Source organism: Polistes dominula, unplaced genomic scaffold, assembly GCF_049000335.1.
Source record: "Polistes dominula isolate Pdom_NZ unplaced genomic scaffold, Pdom_raw_medaka contig_246, whole genome shotgun sequence".
Lineage (NCBI taxonomy): Eukaryota > Metazoa > Arthropoda > Insecta > Hymenoptera > Vespidae > Polistes > Polistes dominula.
In genome coordinates this window covers 540,800-559,458 of record NW_028300928.1, presented here as the reverse complement: position 1 = coordinate 559,458, position 18,659 = coordinate 540,800, and the positions used below count along the sequence as shown (strand labels likewise).

The window sequence follows — 18,659 nt, the reverse complement described above, 5'->3', positions numbered from 1 at the left end:
TTATTTCTTGTATTACTTAATATTTTTTATGTTACTAAAAAACATTTTAACATAACCCGTTAACTTGAAAAACATAAATAATGGGATAACCTGTAAAGAAATACAAATATAAAATGACATAGCATTTAATATTTATTATCTCGTCACAAGTAATTTGAAGTTTATTAAAAGTAATAGTAAAGGCGATAATAAATTTTTCGAATAGTAAAGAAAATGTACAAAATATTTGACTTATTTTATTTTTAAAGAATTATTATAAAATAATGAAAAGAGTGATTTTTCTTTTTTTGGAGGGGAAATTTTATCAGATTTTATGAATACACGATTAGAACTGATAAAATAAAACAATTTTATAGAATTTTGTTGGTATACCCAGCAAATCGCTTATCTATCTATTTAACGAGTGAAAAACATTGAACTGAGCGACATGTAGAATATACTCGCATATATATAAGTAATCGTACTATCTACTGCTGTACAGCATGACGATACCACGAATGTTTTTACAGTCGGTTAAGTTGAATTATTAGTAATTTGCTGACATGAATTCGTTTTAAGAAAAAGACATAAATTATCCAAATTATTATTGGATTAATTGTAATCCCTGAGTGCTTTGGATTTTGTATAAGGGGGTAAGATTTAGAAAAATATAAATAAAGAGGTTAACATTTTTTAACGAACGTGTCACACTACTTTAGACATTCACGATGGTATTAAGAGTAATTTTCAAGTTAAATTAATAATTATTGTTAATGTAAGTCTCGTTATAAATAAAATATTATAAAGATTTTAAATAAATTAAAATTAGTTGTCCATGAGCTATGTAAATTGTTATTTTTATGTACCAGATGTTAGAAATAAATACTGTTATATTTTTTATTACATGTGTATGATTATTATTATAATAATTTATAATATAATATATTATTTGTTTTGTTTCAGAGAGTGTTTTTAATATAATTAATCCTGGCGCCTAAACAAAATGCTTCCACTACATTCGCACAAGGATTCATGCAATGTTGGCAGTCGTATCAAGGAGAAGCTTCTTGGTTGGAAGCGTTTAATTTTTCTGACAAAAATACCAGAAACTTATTTTTGCTTCTGATTTTAAATTTATCTTTTGCTTTCGTTGAATTATCATATGGAATATGGACAAACAGTTTGGGCCTAATCTCAGATAGTTTTCATATGTTTTTTGATTGTACTGGTTTGTTATTTGGTTTGGCAGCATCAGTTATTACAAAATGGAGAGCCAATGACCGATACTCATATGGTTATGTACGTGCAGAAGTATTGGGTGGATTTGTTAATGGATTACTATTATTGTTCGTTGCGCTCTTTATAATGTCTGAAGCTGTCGAAAGAGCTATCGAGCCACCTGAGATAAAACACGAAAGACTCTTTGCTGTTTCTGTGATGGGACTCTTAGTGAATTTAATAGGAATCTATGCATTTCAACATGGACATGGACACGGCCATGGTGGTCATGGTCATTCGCATTCTCATAGTAGCGGGCATGACCATTCTCATTTGAATCATAATCATAGTCACAATCATCATGATATTGAAATAGATGCAACATTTAGTAGTAATAATTCTCAAATTATGAAAGGAGTTTTTCTACACATACTAGCAGATACTTTGGGATCTGTAGGAGTAATTATATCAGCTATCTTAATGCAAATGTTTGGTTGGATGATAGCTGATCCTATTTGTTCCATGGTCATTGCAATATTGATAGTGTTAAGTGTACTCTCATTAATGAAAGAATCTTGGGAGATTCTTATGCAAAGACAACCTCCAGCTTTGGATCATGTTTTACCACAATGCTACAATAAAGTGACCCAATTGGCTGGAGTTTATAGTGTACAAGAACCACATTTCTGGACACTTTGTTCTGATGTTTATGTTGGTTGTATAAAACTGGAAGTAGCACGAACTGTAGATCCAAAGTATGTGGTTGCGCATACTCAAATGATTTTTCAAGCAGCCGGTGTGAGGCAACTAACGGTGCAATTGGATTATGCACCCATGTGATCTATTAGAAATATATGTGTCGTAAAGTGTTCTTATAAATGCTCCAGAAGTGTATTCATTTATGGAGTTTGTCAAAAAGGCGCAAGAAATACAGCATTTACGCAAATTATTTTTGCGATTTTGAGTCTGTGCGGTTGTTTAGTTTTAAATAGAGGCGAATATCAATTACAGTTACAAATTATTTTAAAATTATAAATATATATCATTTGAAAATTGTCAGCCATTGGAGCTATCAGTATAGGACCTTTCAGTCCTAAGCTCTGAACTATTGTTTTCTAATATTTTGAGTATGGCGTTTTATAGAAAGTATATAAATTCAAATAATGTTGCATTTAAATATATGTTGATAAACTTCTAACTTTTATGCTTTTGAATCAATACGTATAGATATTTCTTTAGATTTTCCTATGGTAAAAATATAATGTTCTAGTAATCTATATCTATTGATTAGAGAAAATTTATAGATAGAGGATTATCATTTTCAAATATTTAATGTAATAATTAAATTTTCATTTTTATATATTTATTTAGATATGTTCATTTTCAGACCGTCTTAGTTATTATAGCTGATACGCTATCAACTATAAGAATAAACAAAAATAGAAGATTTTAAATGTTTCATTAAAGTCATTTATACGTAATACGATTTATATAAAATAAACTTATTTTGTAATAGAACTGTTATTTCATTATAAATTATCACTTTAATATTGTAAAATAACTTCACAAATCTTCAGTTTAATGTAATTATTTATAATCATATTAAAATCAATAGAATTGTATAATTTTGAACAAAAATCTTTTATGTATAAGAAACATCCATCATTTATTATATTTCTATATTTAACAACAAAATGTATGTATGTATAATTGACTTGTTTTGTAACTAACTTTCTTTATCGATAGATTTAATTAAAACATTATGTTTCATACGCATATATGCAGATATGATGCAGTATTATTAATGGACAATGAACTAAACACAGATAACTACTAATAATTATGTAATTCTACGATTATAAAAGATTTTTCAATTAAATATGCAATTTATAATAGGAAAACGAAAAAAAAATAAAATATATACATTCCATGACGTAGATCTATCATTAATGAAAGTTACATTAATTAATTTTTCCTGCTAAAAATCTAATCAACGATACTAGCGTGAAATTCATTAACTTTTTAAGAAATGATTTTTACTTTGCAATAATTAAAATATATATACATATACATATATGTAACGTAGTGATATGAGATTTAAATATCTCGAAAAGAAATGATCCGAATGATATATAGTCATGAAGATCATTTTTATCCGTTTGGTCATGTTCTACAAAAATGTCGCAAAGAAATATATAGTTCCATTAAAAAAAAAAAAAATACCGATGACCTTGAAATCTCATTAACAAAATGACCTAAAAAGATTTGTTATTTACCATTACATTTGACCCTTAAAATAGTGCAACCTCATCCTGTGAAGTTTTTTATAGGGCCATAAATAAGGAAGATATTTAGGTATATCCATTTATATAGAGTCTACTTTGTATATATAACAATTGTTATGATAAATAATAAAAAGGAATGTGTATTTGTCATTTTTATTAAGCTTGATGAAAATTATATGAGGCATTGCACCGTCATAATAATTTCCAACCAGAAGTCTTATATTGTTATATTTTTAAAATCTTAATATATAATATGTAAGAAAGATATGTAAAAAAAAGAAATAATAAAACAAAGAACGAAGAGAAGAAAAAGATTAAAGTAATCAAAAATACTATTAACAAAGTTTTAAAATCCTTTTTACCCTTTTTGAAAATTTAATGTGCAGAGTAATGTATGTATGTTAAGACATATATATATTTAATATGTGTATGTGTATGTGTGTGTGTGTGTGTGTGTGTGTGTGTGTATGTGATAAAAGCGTAGATATAATCTTAAATACATATTACATTTATTTTAAAGGATATGTATACACATATAAATACATAAAGGTTTATAATAAAATTACTTCAAGTTGATTTCACACGTTGAAGTTTCGATAGCGCGTTAAATCTATATTAAATAATCTTCACAGACGATAACGAGGAGTGTATGGTAACGATTTTACTGACGATACCGACGGTATCGAGGGTAAAGTAGATCTCGTTCAAACGATTACATATTTAATTAGTTTCTTTTTTTCTCTGTCTTTCACTCTTTTTTCTTTCTTTCTTTCTTTGTGTAAAGTAGGCCCACAAATATAACATGCAATATTTCAAAAGGAATTTTCTTAACGTTATGATTATTAATGGTATTTTGTACGTGGCAGATAATAGAAAAATTGTTCTCTATCTATATGATATAGAATAATAAGGATCATATGCGTTAATATGTGTTTAAGGATAAATAAAAAATAAAAGATCTACCGTTATAAAATCACTCGGATATTAAAATGTGAGAAGGAACATATATAGAATATAAAATCTGACGAAGCTAAATCAAAAATAATTATAAATTACGTTAAATCATTTTCTCTTTTTCCACATTAATGTTTCTTGATCTTTTTTCTAATACAATTTGTTTTTAATAGTTTCGGTTCTATGGCAGTATGGTTTGTGCGTTTGGTACACAAATGATTGAATACTTAAGCCAAATATCGAGAATTATTAATCTCATGTTAGTGTTCTGAAATATCTCAGAAATACAACAAGGTATAATTATTAACTACGCGTTAATTCTATGACGTGATTTGGCAGTTTCTTCTTCGAACGGTATTCTTGTAACTGTACATACAGACGAATCGTCGTGTATATATATATATATATATCTCATAAAATTACAATTTATCGACTTTTTGATTTTCTCTCTCTCTCTCTCTCTTTCTTTCTATCTTTCTCTCTCTCTCATATCTATCTTGGATTTATTAGGGTTAAAATTTATAATATAAAATTTCTCTAAAATTCCAACAATATGTCACTTGCCTTAAACTTGTTTTTTTTTAATCTCTTTTTTTTCCTCTTTTCTTTTATTTCTTTATTTTCTTTTCTTTTTACTTATTTTTTCTTAATTTTCAATCATAACTTCCATATACAACATTTAATAATATCGACGATATAATATACTAATGATAATAATATAATATATTACTCTGAGTCGTATCTTATTATACAATCCATCTAACAATGATGAACGTAATAATTATCGCAGTCGTAACAGCCTCTTTTTAAATAAAACTTCCAATCGAGAAAATAAGACGCATGTATTATTATTAATCTTGGTCTTGCTATGATTAGTAGCTACGATTTCCGACAAGAAATAGACATAACAAAATAAAAATGTTCTCTAGATAGTTAATCAAGCCATATTGAGTCAGTTGTTTATTTCTTTCTTTCTTCTTTTTCTCAAAAAAATTCTACTTTATTTATTTTATTTTATTTATAAAACAATTAATTTTGGAATAATTTAAGGAAATAAATGCCATCACATAGTCATCATCAGCAGCATTCATTTTATAGAGGACCTGGAGATTCTGGTCCCAATTTTTATCTCCTCTGTACTATTTATTTAAATAAATGAAAATCTAAAAAACTGTTTGCTAAAAATAAAAACTTAAAAATCAATATGTATATATATTTTCTTTGTTAATTCTTCATCAACTTGTTTTCGATTTTCTTCTATTCTATTAATAGTAGCTTTCTTTCTTTAATATGCCTTACTAGGAACGTTTCTACTTGGACAGGATTCAACCTGTTTATATTTAATTTTTCATTGAAAATTCTGACTCTTGTTCCTTTTTATTTATTTATTGTATTCATTTCTTTTTGTTTTTACCACTCTTCTGTAACATAGTAATTTTCAATCTACAATTGGAACCACCGGTATAAACAACTTCAGCTCTGCCACCTTCTTCGATGGCTGCTACGAAAGCTTTGACCGATTTTACATTAACGTCTTTAGCACTAATCTCAAAACAACTGCCTGTATAACGATCTCTCGTACATTTACCAATGCTCGATGCTTGTTTCTCTGTCATTTCGATACCATCTAAACAAAGCCAAGTAAGATACTGAAGATTCATAATAATCGTTTGAATAAAGACATGTTCCATTTGTGTTTTTTTAGCGCTGTCAGTGACGATCAATCCATTCATTTTGAGAAAACTTAGATTACAAACTTTGATATATTTTGCTATTTGACGCATTGTCCTTTCGCTATCTTCTAAACTGATACGCCAGAAATTGATTCGTAATGATTGTAAATTACGGAAGTGAGAAGAGAGACAAGCAAAAAATTGTTGAAGTATTTTATCATCGATGAACAATAAGGATCCACTGCTACCACCTATGGCTGATTTGTCTAATGATAGGTCAAGCTCGCTTAAACCGGTGAAGCCTGCTAAGAATGGAAGTAATAGAGGTCCGCGTAATGCCAGTCGATCGTTTACTGTCACCTACAATCACGAACGAGTTATTTATGTGGATAGTTTTTCATGGTTTTACAGTAATATATGTATAACCAACCTGGAATCCAGCCAGTCTGAGAAAGACGATAGCAGGACAAGCTGGAGGGGGTGCAGCTCGTAGTAACTCAGCACCAGCATCGTCACGACGTCCTAATCTCGCGAGAGGACCTTCGTGGACCGCCAGGTGGAGGCGAGCATTACATAGACTTAATTCCCTCACGTTCGTATATCTCAGTAACTCTGAGAATACCGCTAGCGTTTCAGATTCCTATATGCACAAAAATAACAATTGTCATTGTAAAAAAAAAAGAAATCGTGAGCCGTTTAACTGTTTAGTTCGAGTTGTGGTCAAACTTACTTCTATTCTGAAGGTCCAACCTTCGAGACTGAGAAGCCTTAAAGTTGTATTCCTAGCGAGTGCTTGGCAGAGAAGTCTAGATGGATGATCATCGAGGGCTAGTCTTGGACTGGCTAGATCAAGAAGTTGAAGACAGGGTGCCTCTGTCAAGGCCAAGACGAGCGGCATAACATCAGCTGGTTTTGAAGCACCAGCAGCTCTAAGAGCATTCAAATGTCGTGCTTTTCTTATAGTTTCTCCTAAACAGCCAGCATCTAAGCCGCCCAAAAGACATTTAGACACGTTCAATGATCTCAGCTTACAGCTGGGCTCTCTGTAAACACAATCAATTATTTCTTTAATTAGTATATCTACTTCTTTGACAATTTATGATAAATTGATTAGTGATTTTTTTGTTACGTTAGCTGGATCAAATATAATCGGATATCGTCGATAAAAGTAACCGCAGCTTTTGATATTTTCCAGTTAACCTTAGTCACGATCAATGATCCGTATAATCATTTTTATCTCATTAACACCAATCGGCTGTAAAAATCGAAGGAGCTACACACATACGCTCATATATTATTTCTATTATAAATAAATGAATACGAATGTAATATTTATAAAATAAATATATAAGTATAAAAATAATATGTATGAAATTGAACAAACAAACAAATGTTTTAATAAGAACAAAATAATTAAATCGTGTGCTATCGACATATCAATGATAATAAAAATGATGGAAGGAAAACGAAAGAAGGGGAGGAAAGATGAGGAGAGGAGATAAAGGAGAAAACTAATGAAAGACGCGAACGCATGGAATGTAAAGTACGTGTAAAGCCAGCAGGTTGAAATAACCTCGTGAACATTTTCTTCCTCTTTTTATTTTCTTTTCTTCTTCCTGAAAGATTCAATTTATTCTCATCGGGACAGACGAAAGTGAATGGGCCTGAGAAAAAAGGATGGAGGTAGAGTAAAATGGGAAGTAAAATAGTCGAGTCCAGCTGGTACTCGTTTTTAATTAAAAACATATTGTACGATTTGTAATTATAAATGAATCATACTCGAGATTCGTTTGATAGTCAAATGACGATAACAAAATTTTGTTCTAATTTAATAGCGTTAAATGATTTATTTATTTTTTTTATTTATTTATTGATAAATGTCCACTTTCCTCTATTTTGTTATTAAATGTTTGCACTTAATTATAAAACTTGACTTCCTACAATTTGCGAACTTTGTTTTATCAAATTAAGATAAATGAATATTAAAAATAAATAAATAAATTGATTTAGTTGCAGAGAAATGTTGTAAAATCCTTAGGACGTCAGTTTGACGTTGAATCGGTTAAACTTTGAATTCACGAATTAGAGAGCGAGCGAGTAAAAGTTCGATGACGAAAGTTTCGTTATAATCGAAGCTTCCCGATATCTTTCTAGTTTCGAGAGAAGGACGAAGAACGCGTACAAAGTTAGCGACCTTGCTTCACACAACGCATCTCTCCTCCTCGAGTAAAAGTATAAGCATCAAACTTTCTTCCATGAAAGTTCCTTTAATTTCTTCGGTAGCCATTCTCCATCGTCTCTTACACTAAATTTCCATAACTCATTTATCCCTGCTCTGGTTCATTCATGCTCCTACAGTATTTTTTTTTATCGTCAACGAGTAAAATTCTAGATTCAAAGTTTTTTTACTTTCCAAGTTAACTATGTGTACGTAACATTGAAAATGCAAGTCTTTCTACATCGAGCTCGTTCAAACACAGTGCTGTATAATTTATAATTAGATATTTTTTCTATAAAGTGCATTACTCTATCATTTTGTTTACTTTGAATTAGAATTCATAAAACTTGAATATAATAACTTAATTAATATCAGACCTGTCGACTACTCGGTAAGATACCTTACCCGAATAAATGAACAATATCGGACATCATATTTTACTCGAGTACTCTAACTTTTCGGTAGTTAACATTTTTGTTGTATTAATTTTGTTTGTATTAATGTCTTGTATGCACTGATTTCTTGATCGCGAGGAGTATTAGAATTCCTCTAATTGAATTTACATAGATTAGTAGAACTACATTTGAAACTTTACCTAATAGCATTGAAGATTTCATGAAATCCGGTACCCTGATGATTGCTAACGTCACAAGTAGGTAATGGATGCATAAGAGGTGGTCTATGACAAAGTACGCTGTCGCTATTTCGCTTGCTACTTCCATTGCTATCATTTTGCGGTAAAGGTGGTGCACTGGTTCCGGTAGCACTGGCATTTTCGTTTCCCGTTGAAGTAGCAGGGACAGTAGTAGTTGAACCGGTAGGTCCGGTAGGTCCGGTAGTACTACCAGTATTGTATCCATGTCCATGAGCGGTCGTTGGACCAAGACCAAGGCCGAGACCCAATCCAAAAGGTAATCGTGGTAAGGTTGCTGGCCTAGTTAAACTTCCATAAGCTGCCAAAGCACCACGAGGTAAAGAAGAGTAGCAACGATTTAAGGGGAGAGTGCCGAGGATGCTTGAGGCGTATCCACTACTACCGGATCCAGAACCTGAACCTACACGAAACCAACAATTCAATTTATATTTTTCTCATATTTATCATGAAAAAAACAATAAGAAAAAAGCACTTTCTATTTCTTATGAAGTATTCATTTTGATAATTGTTCAAAGATATCGAATAATTCAATTCTTTCGTTGGAGCTTAATAAAAACTTAAAAAAGTTTTTTCTTTGGTAAACTTTAGAGCGAGATAGGAATAATGAGTAGTTTTATTAGCGTTGGCAAAACGTGAATATTATTATAGAAGAGCGGAAGATTTTTATGCTCTTACAATTTTCCCAACGGCTAAGTTTACCAAAAGATTTAAGATGAGAGAAATATAATTTATATTACGGTTCTGAGGTATCTCGATAAATTCAGATGAACGTTGACCTATTTTCTTGAAGTGCCAAAAGAAAGAGATAGAAATAGAAAGAGATGGATAGATAGATGAAGAAAGAAAGAGACAAAAAAAGAAACAATCCATTTGTCTGGTTTTTCTTTTTCTTTCTTATTCTCTTTGATGAAAGGAATATAGAAAAGGTTTACGCTTGGTCAGCCAATTTACGTTTCATATTTGTTAATGGAGCGTAAGGCAGGAAAGTAATAAAGCGTGTAGAAAAAAAGATAGCTGGGGGAGTTGAAAGAAAGTACCTTCGCCGGGCCGAGTCGGGCCGCTTGATGGAAAGTGTATCGAGAGTGGTGAAACGATTTAAACTCTTGCAATCAACGATACGAACCGTTACCTTTTCACCCGAGTTATCCGAATTGATTCGATTAATTAACGACAAAGATCCCAAAGGAAAATAGTTTCACTGATGGTGAGTGAATTATACATCAACTACCGTAGGTGGACGCTATGGATGCTAACTTTTCAATTCAATATTCATATTCAATTTCACTTTGTCTTCTTTTCATATATCTTTTTACAGAGAACAAACTCAATTATTGCTATCGAAAAATAATAAAAGTAACTTTTTAGTTACATTATTTTCTATATTTTAATATCCTTCTATTGATTTCAAATAATAATATATTTGAACATTTATTTTCTTTCTCTAACAAATTTCTTCTTACGTTCTTAACGAATGAATGTATAGTATGCATATTATATTTGATAATACTATAGGATCAAAAATGACAAACTCTCTCGTTTGTCCACAGATAAGAGATAAGAGATATTTCACTGGATGTAACGATGAGAAAAGCTAATGAAAAGAGACAGACAAAGAAAGAAAGAGCAGCATTTCTCAGAGAAATGATTAATAGGTTGCTTCGTAAGCGGAAATTATGTTGGACGCTAACCCGTGTTCTATTTATCGATCTCTCTTTCTTTTCCCTGATAAGTCTCTTTCGCTTTGTTTTCGAGCGTTCTATATTAAACGAACCCTTAAGGGAGGTGTCCTCCTATTTGAATCACTGACGAATGAAATTTGGATATTTCAATTTAGTCCCACCCAAAAATTCTATTTAGTTGTTCGATCACAGCATTAAGGAAGTAGAATAAATTATTCAACAATTTCATTATTTGTTTAACTGTGATATCATAAAAGATCCTATCGTTAGAAAAAAAATTCCTAGTAAGCGTAATTATATTTGTATTGAAAATTATCTTGGCGGTGGTAAATTTTGCAATATTCGCTCTATAATACGAGACGAGACCATTTTTTTCTACTATTGTAAAACTAAGACTATATAACGATAATTCAATAATCATTTTAATCCGTTAATTACTTTTCCGATCGTTTGGAAGTCTAAGAAAAAGAACGAGAGAAAACTGAGCGAACGTTTTTCTTTGGATTATAATTTCCTACGGGTTATTCTCGTTCGTATCTAGAAGCACTTTTCACATCGGTGTTTCACGATCAGAATTTGCTTCGAAGCTAGAAGCAAATGGTTCTACCACTATCACCATCGTTCCCTATTACTACTATCCACAGCTTAAAGTTCAAAAGGGTTAAACTTTCAAGTTCTCTAAGTATCCGCTACCAAGTAAAATGCCAGCGGGGAGTTTCTATGTATATATATTACACGCACACATGCACACACACACATAAAGGGTGTTCCAAAAAACACATTCGTATATAGAACACACTATACAGATTGTGAGTAAAAAGAATTCTATAGATTGTGCAAGCAATAAGACCCAATACTCGATCGTTTCTGAGAAAAAAAAAGAAATTAAAGGAAAAACACTTCTATATGCTGTATAAATATTCAGTGGATTTGTTTTGGAACACCCTATATATATATATGCACATATCGGACTTTAAACTGGTGTCATCGATCCTCTAAGCAATTTCAAATCTAAATTTCTGTAATTCCAAGTTGATAGTTATTGAGTTAAAGTTTATAATATGTCGAGTAATAGACGTAATCTTCGTTAGAATAATTAGCATTAACTACAGTTTTTTGTATAGTTTAAAATCGAGTTTCCGTCATAATAAATTTAACAAATTATCATAAAGTAAAAAAGAATTATTATTATATATTAATTATATGTTTTTACCCATACTGATCCCCGAACTAGAAGGATCTTCGTTCTTAGAGCCCCAACTTCCGGCTAGATTGAGAGCAAGAAGAGGTCTCTCCTTGAGCAACTCAGCAACGGAGGCGAGACCCTCTGAGCCACAACCCAAATGGGGCAAGTGCAGTGCCTGTACTTGAACGCAGCCGCGAAGTGCATCGCAGATCCGTGATACTTGTTCTCCGGACAGATTCATGTCGAGGACCAAACGTGCCAAGCTATTAGAAGCATGACTTAGGCCGCGACATAACACGTTCACCACACATTCTAATCTACAATTTCAAAACAACACATTTTTCTAATTAATATTTCTCTAATTAATAAATACAAATGATATATTAATTATTAACAAAATAGAATGGGACATAACACTTATAATATATAACACTTGTGTAACAATTACAAATGATACAATTGAAATGATTTTCGAGTCATGGTGAGAGAAAAATAAGGAAATCTAGAGAGACAAGATGATATATAAGAAGTGACAAAGAGATTAAAGCGAGCGAAGAAATCTGCCTCATAAGAATAAAAAAAAAAGAGAGAGAGAATCTTTTATTTTATGCTGGTTGCTGGCGGTGATGGCGGAAAATTAAGAGGCACGTCGGACGTTTTTCATTCTAATGTAAGAAAGAAAAAGTGAGAGAGAGAAAGAGAGGGACCGATCTTTAACCATGGTATCTCTTCTTTTTTCTTCAAGCTTTTCCACTTTCAACAATTCTTTCTTTTTCATTTCTCCATTTCTATTTCATTCTCTCCTTAATCATCGTCACGAATTCTCTCCTTTTCGTTTGTCTTCTCCTCTTTCTTGATTTTCCTTTTCGCAAATCCGAGAGAATCGGTAAGTGGGTCCGGAACTACTTACAGGGGTTGGTACTGCAAGGAAAATGCTAAAAGGGAGAACTAGTGACTTCCGTTTGCCTCTGAAACGCGAATACCTACTGAAAATAATATATCGCAACTTCTTTCTCTTGCCAAATCTTTCTTTTATTTTTTCCTATAACTTGTCTTTTTGAAATATATTCTAAAATATTGTGTAATTGTATTAATAAATAAAACTCACTTGTCATGCGCAGATTCTTCAAGGCAAGTGATAACCAACTCGAAGTCATTGAGTTTCTTCTTTCCGAGCACACTATTTAAATGTCCAGCCAGCCTTAATGCCTCGTCAGCCGGAAATTCTTGGCCAAGGAGCGAAGTAATCCTAACGAGTTTAACACTCTCGTTAGTAGCTAAAGCATCGAAGAATTCGTCGAGATACCTCGTGTCGAATCCTCTTTCCAATTGGAAGACCAATTCGAGAGCCTCGAGGGTACAAGCCGAGCTTTGGAGTATTTTGGACCAACCTTCTAGTTCTAAAGGTGAAGTGTGTACCAAAGGTGCTGATGGTTTTTCATTAGGGGCTGGTCCGAAACCAGAACCTGCACCAACTAATCGACAAACGGCTGAAACGTTACCATCCGATGCACCAGCTGCTTTCAATAAAGAAAATACCGATCTAGGTGGTACTTCTAAAGGACAAAGCTGATTAAGAATGAGGTGTGTCTTCGGCCCTAAAAGACCAGCGAGATGTCCTATAATACCCGATGGCAGACCCTCGAGTTCTCTTCGTAGGATGTTCGCGTATTGAGCGACCGAGGTGAGGTAATAAGCTGCAAGGAACTCGGCCACGGCTACGTGAATAGGAGTGAAGAGATCCGGTTTACGTCTTTGGCCAAGGGTCAATCCTTTAGTAAGAAAGCCTAGCCTGGTAACTTCGATCCCACCACCACGTGCTCTTATTTCAGCTTCGGTATAGCAACACCTTCCTTCCCTTAATGCTGCAAGAGATACCTTGCCAAACTCTTCTAAACGTTTTCTACAATGTCCTGGAATCTCTTCTTCGTAGGGAATAGCTGGCTCGAGGCTTCTTTTTACGATACATTTAATCGCGGCATGCATGAGAGCGCTCGTTTCTCTCGGTAAACTTCCTGAATCCTATAATCAAATGTCAATAGAAACTTGTTATATACGTTAGAAGGAATCTAACGAGTAAAAGGAATCTAACCTGGTAAAGACAGCAAAGCATGATCCAACCAAGTGGATGTTGACCTAATTGTTTGACAGGTTGGGGTTGAACGTTCAAAGCTTCTAAAAATTCACAAGCTCTGCCTGCCATATTGTTGTGAATGAAATAAGCAACGCAGAGTCTTTCGACGTGTGGCCATTCTAGACCAGCCAAATGAATTCTTCTTTGTACCAATGGCGATAAAGTAGCTGTATTGATAGGCGAACAAGTGACGAGTATTCTTGCTTCTGGAAATAATCGGCCTTCCAAGAGATCTGCCGCATCTCCCAGAGACGCTCTTCCTCCTACGCATTCGTCGTAACCGTCCAATACGAAGAGCACTCGGTCTTCCATCAGATGTAACGTACGCCAAACTTGATTTACGGCATCTCCGAGAGCTGCTGTCCTTGGTAAAAGTTCTCGTGCCAAATAAGTTAAAAGTGGACTGCCACGAAGTTCTCGAAGCGGTACGATAAACGCCAAAGCTGGACCTTCGGCTTGAATTGCCCATTGATAAAGTAAACGTAAGCACAGCGTTGTTCTTCCACTTCCTGGACCACCTTCTATCGCAACTCTCCTGGGTGCTTCCGACACGGTGCCATCGCTTAACTGAAAATAACAATGCTACCATAGAATCAAATCAATATATACTAATATATAGTAGTATAGTGTAGTAACATTTCTTCGTTGATTCTGTTAAGAGCTTTAAGAGGTGGTACTGTAAAACAAAGAATATCACAGATAACGTCTACAAGTCCGATGTAATTTTCTTAAAATTTTTCTTCTATCCACTTTTCTCTTGTTTGTTCTCTCTTTCCTCCCATTCTCCGATAACGCGAAATGCTGCAATGAGAATAGCGAACAATGCGACACTTCGCTTGGAAACGGGCACGTCGAAAAATGAACCTCGTAACTCTTCCACGTGTACGGCAATGGCTGAAAAAAGGCTGAAAAAAGGCTGAAAAAAGGCTGAAAAAAAGCTGCAAAGGCGTTCTTTCTACCTTTACGGAAGAATAAATTCAAGAATACACCGAACACAATCATTGCAAAAGTTGCATGCATATTGTCTCTAAATTCCTTTAATTCATATCTTTTGAAAATAAAATAATTCAATCAAATAATTTTGATAACTGTGCTATTAAATTAATATATAAAATAGATTAATCTTTGAATTAGTCTTTATTGGATAAATAGATATCGATAGGTTTTATTCGGTAAACACATCTTTATCTTCTCATTGAAGGTGTCGAAAACGTTCTCGAGAACTGTCGAAAGATCCTAAGAGATCTATTAGCCAACTAATTGCTCTTTCGAGCGAGATACGAAAGCTAAGAAAAAAGCTCTTGGAAAAGCTACTCACGAACCAACAAGCTTTATTTTTCTTCTTCTTCTTCTTCTTCTTCTTCTGCGACCCTTATCTTTTCTATTTCTCGTTTTTCATTGTTCTTTATCCAGCACACGCTATATGCAAGAGTAAAGTCGTTCTCGTTACTAGCCTAACACGGTTTATGACTTCTCTTCTTGTTTTAGAAAATGTCAAGAAAGAAATAATTACTTTGACGCTGATTAACATTACAAATTTTGAAATATATATATATATATTCTTCTCTTTTGATATGATAATTATACAATATATGGATCGCTGAAAAGAAAAAAATATCTCTGAAATAAATGGAACCTCTTTTCGTATCTTAAACCCATAAATAGAAAAGAATGATCAATTGGAAAGAGAGAGAGAGAGAGAGAGAGAGAGAGAGAGAGAGAGAGAGAGAGAGAGAGAGAGAGAGAGAGAGAGAGAGAGATTTTTGAGTAGATATCAAAATAAAGAAAAAGAAATGAGAATGTGCGTATCGAAGAAGTCGTTTTTTTAAATCGTTTTCCAAACTGGTATGATAACACGGGATACGTGATATCAAAACTGGAGTCACGAGTCGCTACTTTATTGTTCAAGTTATAACTCGTTTCTATTCTTCTCTTGTTCCTGATTCGACCAATACTACTATGTACTATTACTACTACTACTACAAGCACATCTATGAGAACGATGACAATAAAAGATGAGAATATTTCGAGATATCACATTCGACACATACAATATTATTCCACTCGCAAATGTTCTACATTGAGAATAAAAAGGAAAATAAATTTATGATCATAATTATGTACGGAAGTATGCTTTCAAGTGGTTATGTGATAGTAAAACTTAAAAAAAAACGAAATAACATGGAAAGAGAGGAAAAAAGAAGGTTATAAATGTTGGAAGAAGATTCATAGAAGGTAGACACCACGTTCGTCAGTCTTTCTTATCGGGTTTGTCCTGCTTGGGAAGTTTTGCACGTTTCCTACTTGTCATCCTCGTATTCGTCGACGTTGACATCGATAAGAGGAAGAGGAAGAGGAAGAAGAAGAAGTAGAAGAAGAAGAAGAAGAGATGCGGGCGATTTGTAATACTCACTCTGACAGGTGCGAAGATTTGGTCCGGCTTGATGTTCTCGAGACGATGTTCCTGTTCACTTTTATGCACCAACTGCAAATGTGGTTTGAAGTGAGCCGGACAAAGACTTCCAAGAGGCAAAGGACAAACCCATGCCGGCATATGAGGTGGATCGCGTTTTCCTAATTCCGTGTAGAAAGTTTTCAAGAATCTAAACAATACATTTTAAATATATAAGAGATATTTAGAAGAACGAATGAATAAAAAGTCATCACTTATCAGAGGAATATAATAAAAATTATTTTGTTACTTTTAAAAAAAAATTAAAAATTGAAAGAAATTAACCTGAGTAATCTTCCTAAAGGATCTCTTTCCGGGGATGGAAGAACTCCGAGCCCGCTTCCGGTAGTGAGTCTTCTTGAAGAAGCACGAGCACTTGATATGTATGCAGCTGGTGCTGGTGGTGGACTGCAAGGCGGACTGCAAGCTGGACTGCAAGCTGGACTGCATGGTTGACAACAAACCGGACTGTTACCAACCGGCGACGACAATGTTTCTCTAGATGAACTTCTTTCAAGTTCCTGCAACATAGAAAAGCAAATTTTCAATCGATTATTTTTTACGCAGATTTTATTTCGAGGTTATGTTTTTTTTACCGCCTCTCTTTGGAGCCAACAGCACGTAATTTTTCTCTGTATGATAATTATTTTATTTAAATATCATATTGTTGAAATAATGAATTTGAAATAATTCGAATGTAAAAAGTTGAATTAACTTTTTGTAATAAAAATCCTTTAAAGGTAATTTTGATGAATAGCCCAGTATTATAAGAATGTAGGTTAAAAAGGCTGACTGTAAATGAATTTCTGGTATTAAATAATGACATGAAAGATAAATGGAGAAGAGGGGAGAAAGAAGATGAATGGAATGCTTTTGGAAATAGAATGTATTTCATTGAATGAAGGACTAGAAATAAGGAAAAGTGATGTCCTTAGGAAAAAGCTGACATTAATTGGAGATAATTGCAGAACCGCGAACGACAAAGGGCTTTCACGACGAAAGCACGAAGGACATGCTATCTAGCTAGCTTACAAAGCACCTTTCCCTTTGGTCCTTCACCCTTTGACTCTCTTCTTGCATAATATTCGTCAAACGATGTCACGAAATTGTAATTTTAATTGAATATTATTTCTATAAATTAAATAATGTCTATGGATTGTTATTCAATTTTTCGTCATAAAAAATGAAAGAAGAAAAAGGAGAACCGATAAATAAATTTCACGAAATAAGATGTATTACGCGATGGTATCTCAAGTCGTAAATCACATAGGATCTTTTTATGAAAAATGAATTCTTAGAAATTCGTATTTTCGTAGGTTCTGTTCCGTTCCAGTGATAGGACGAAGGGCAGGGCAAGGCGTCTTTGGTCACATAAATTCTTGAAAAGGTGTTCTTTGAACCGTGAGACTTTCCATGGAATTTAAAAAAGCTCGACCTCCCAACTTTTTCTTCTAAAATCGACTTTACTTCTGACCAATTCTATCAAACTAGGTCTTTAGATTAAAAAGAGTCAAAACCTTTTGAAAGATTGTTAAAGAAAAAGTTATCTTTCGGCAAACGCGGCTGTCAAACTTTGTCAATCGTATTTTAGTATACTTGCAATCGACAAAGCAAAGATGAGGAAGGAAGATTACGTATAAGTAATAGTACGTGTGTGTGTACGTGAGTGCTCTAGATGGCCGACACGTTAAACTTCAATCACGGTCAGAAGCTAATTTAATCTCGATCCAATTATAACGGATATAACGTTAAGCCTCTTCTAGGTACGCACTCTAACAGCTGATATCGAACATGTTCATCCACTGCGTAAATTCCATAATTGCCTGGTTCGTCCGATAAATTTGCCTAGGATTTGCCAATAAATCGAATGGAAAACAACTTTATCTCTTTTACTTTTAATCAAATTGTTTATAGTATTAATCGTTTAACGCGTTCACTGGATTCGTCGTGAATGTTTCAAATTCTTCTAAATATTAATAGAAAAGTGTTGTATTATATCATTCAACGTCGAACTATTCTATGAACAAATTTCTATTGTACTTATTATTACGTATATCAGACAAAAATAATTGATATCGTTCTATTCATTTGATTGATCATTAATGATGTTCACAATAGTCAGCTCTTTAGAATCGCATTACCTAATAATTATATTGTATAATGAGATCTCCATACGTATATGCACTCATATATATATATATATATATTGCGAGCATATTCATGGTC

General features: G+C 33.1%; 2 protein-coding genes across 2 annotated transcripts in view; one reads left to right on the top strand and one right to left on the bottom strand.

Moving 5' to 3' along the window:
• The first annotated feature begins 943 nt into the window (after nt 1-943).
• ZnT86D (solute carrier family 30 member 7) lies at nt 944-3,825 on the top strand. Its single transcript, XM_015332360.2, is given in 2 exon segments — nt 944-1,061; nt 1,064-3,825. Coding segments are annotated over 2 exon segments (1,053 nt in total). The 5' UTR covers nt 944-982; the 3' UTR covers nt 2,038-3,825.
• A 144-nt stretch (nt 3,826-3,969) lies between these two features.
• LOC107072432 (uncharacterized) overlaps nt 3,970-18,659 on the bottom strand; it is an 88,080-nt gene continuing 73,390 nt past the window's right edge. Inside the window, exons 3-11 of the mRNA XM_015332358.2 lie at nt 16,719-16,954; nt 16,395-16,584; nt 13,940-14,548; nt 12,956-13,869; nt 11,875-12,164; nt 8,923-9,382; nt 6,840-7,152; nt 6,540-6,749; nt 3,970-6,469 (exon numbers count right to left, since the gene is read on the bottom strand). Of these exons, the coding sequence (XP_015187844.1) occupies nt 5,831-6,469; nt 6,540-6,749; nt 6,840-7,152; nt 8,923-9,382; nt 11,875-12,164; nt 12,956-13,869; nt 13,940-14,548; nt 16,395-16,584; nt 16,719-16,954 (3,861 nt within the window). The 3' untranslated portion in view covers nt 3,970-5,830. The remainder of the gene's footprint in view (nt 6,470-6,539; nt 6,750-6,839; nt 7,153-8,922; nt 9,383-11,874; nt 12,165-12,955; nt 13,870-13,939; nt 14,549-16,394; nt 16,585-16,718; nt 16,955-18,659) is intronic.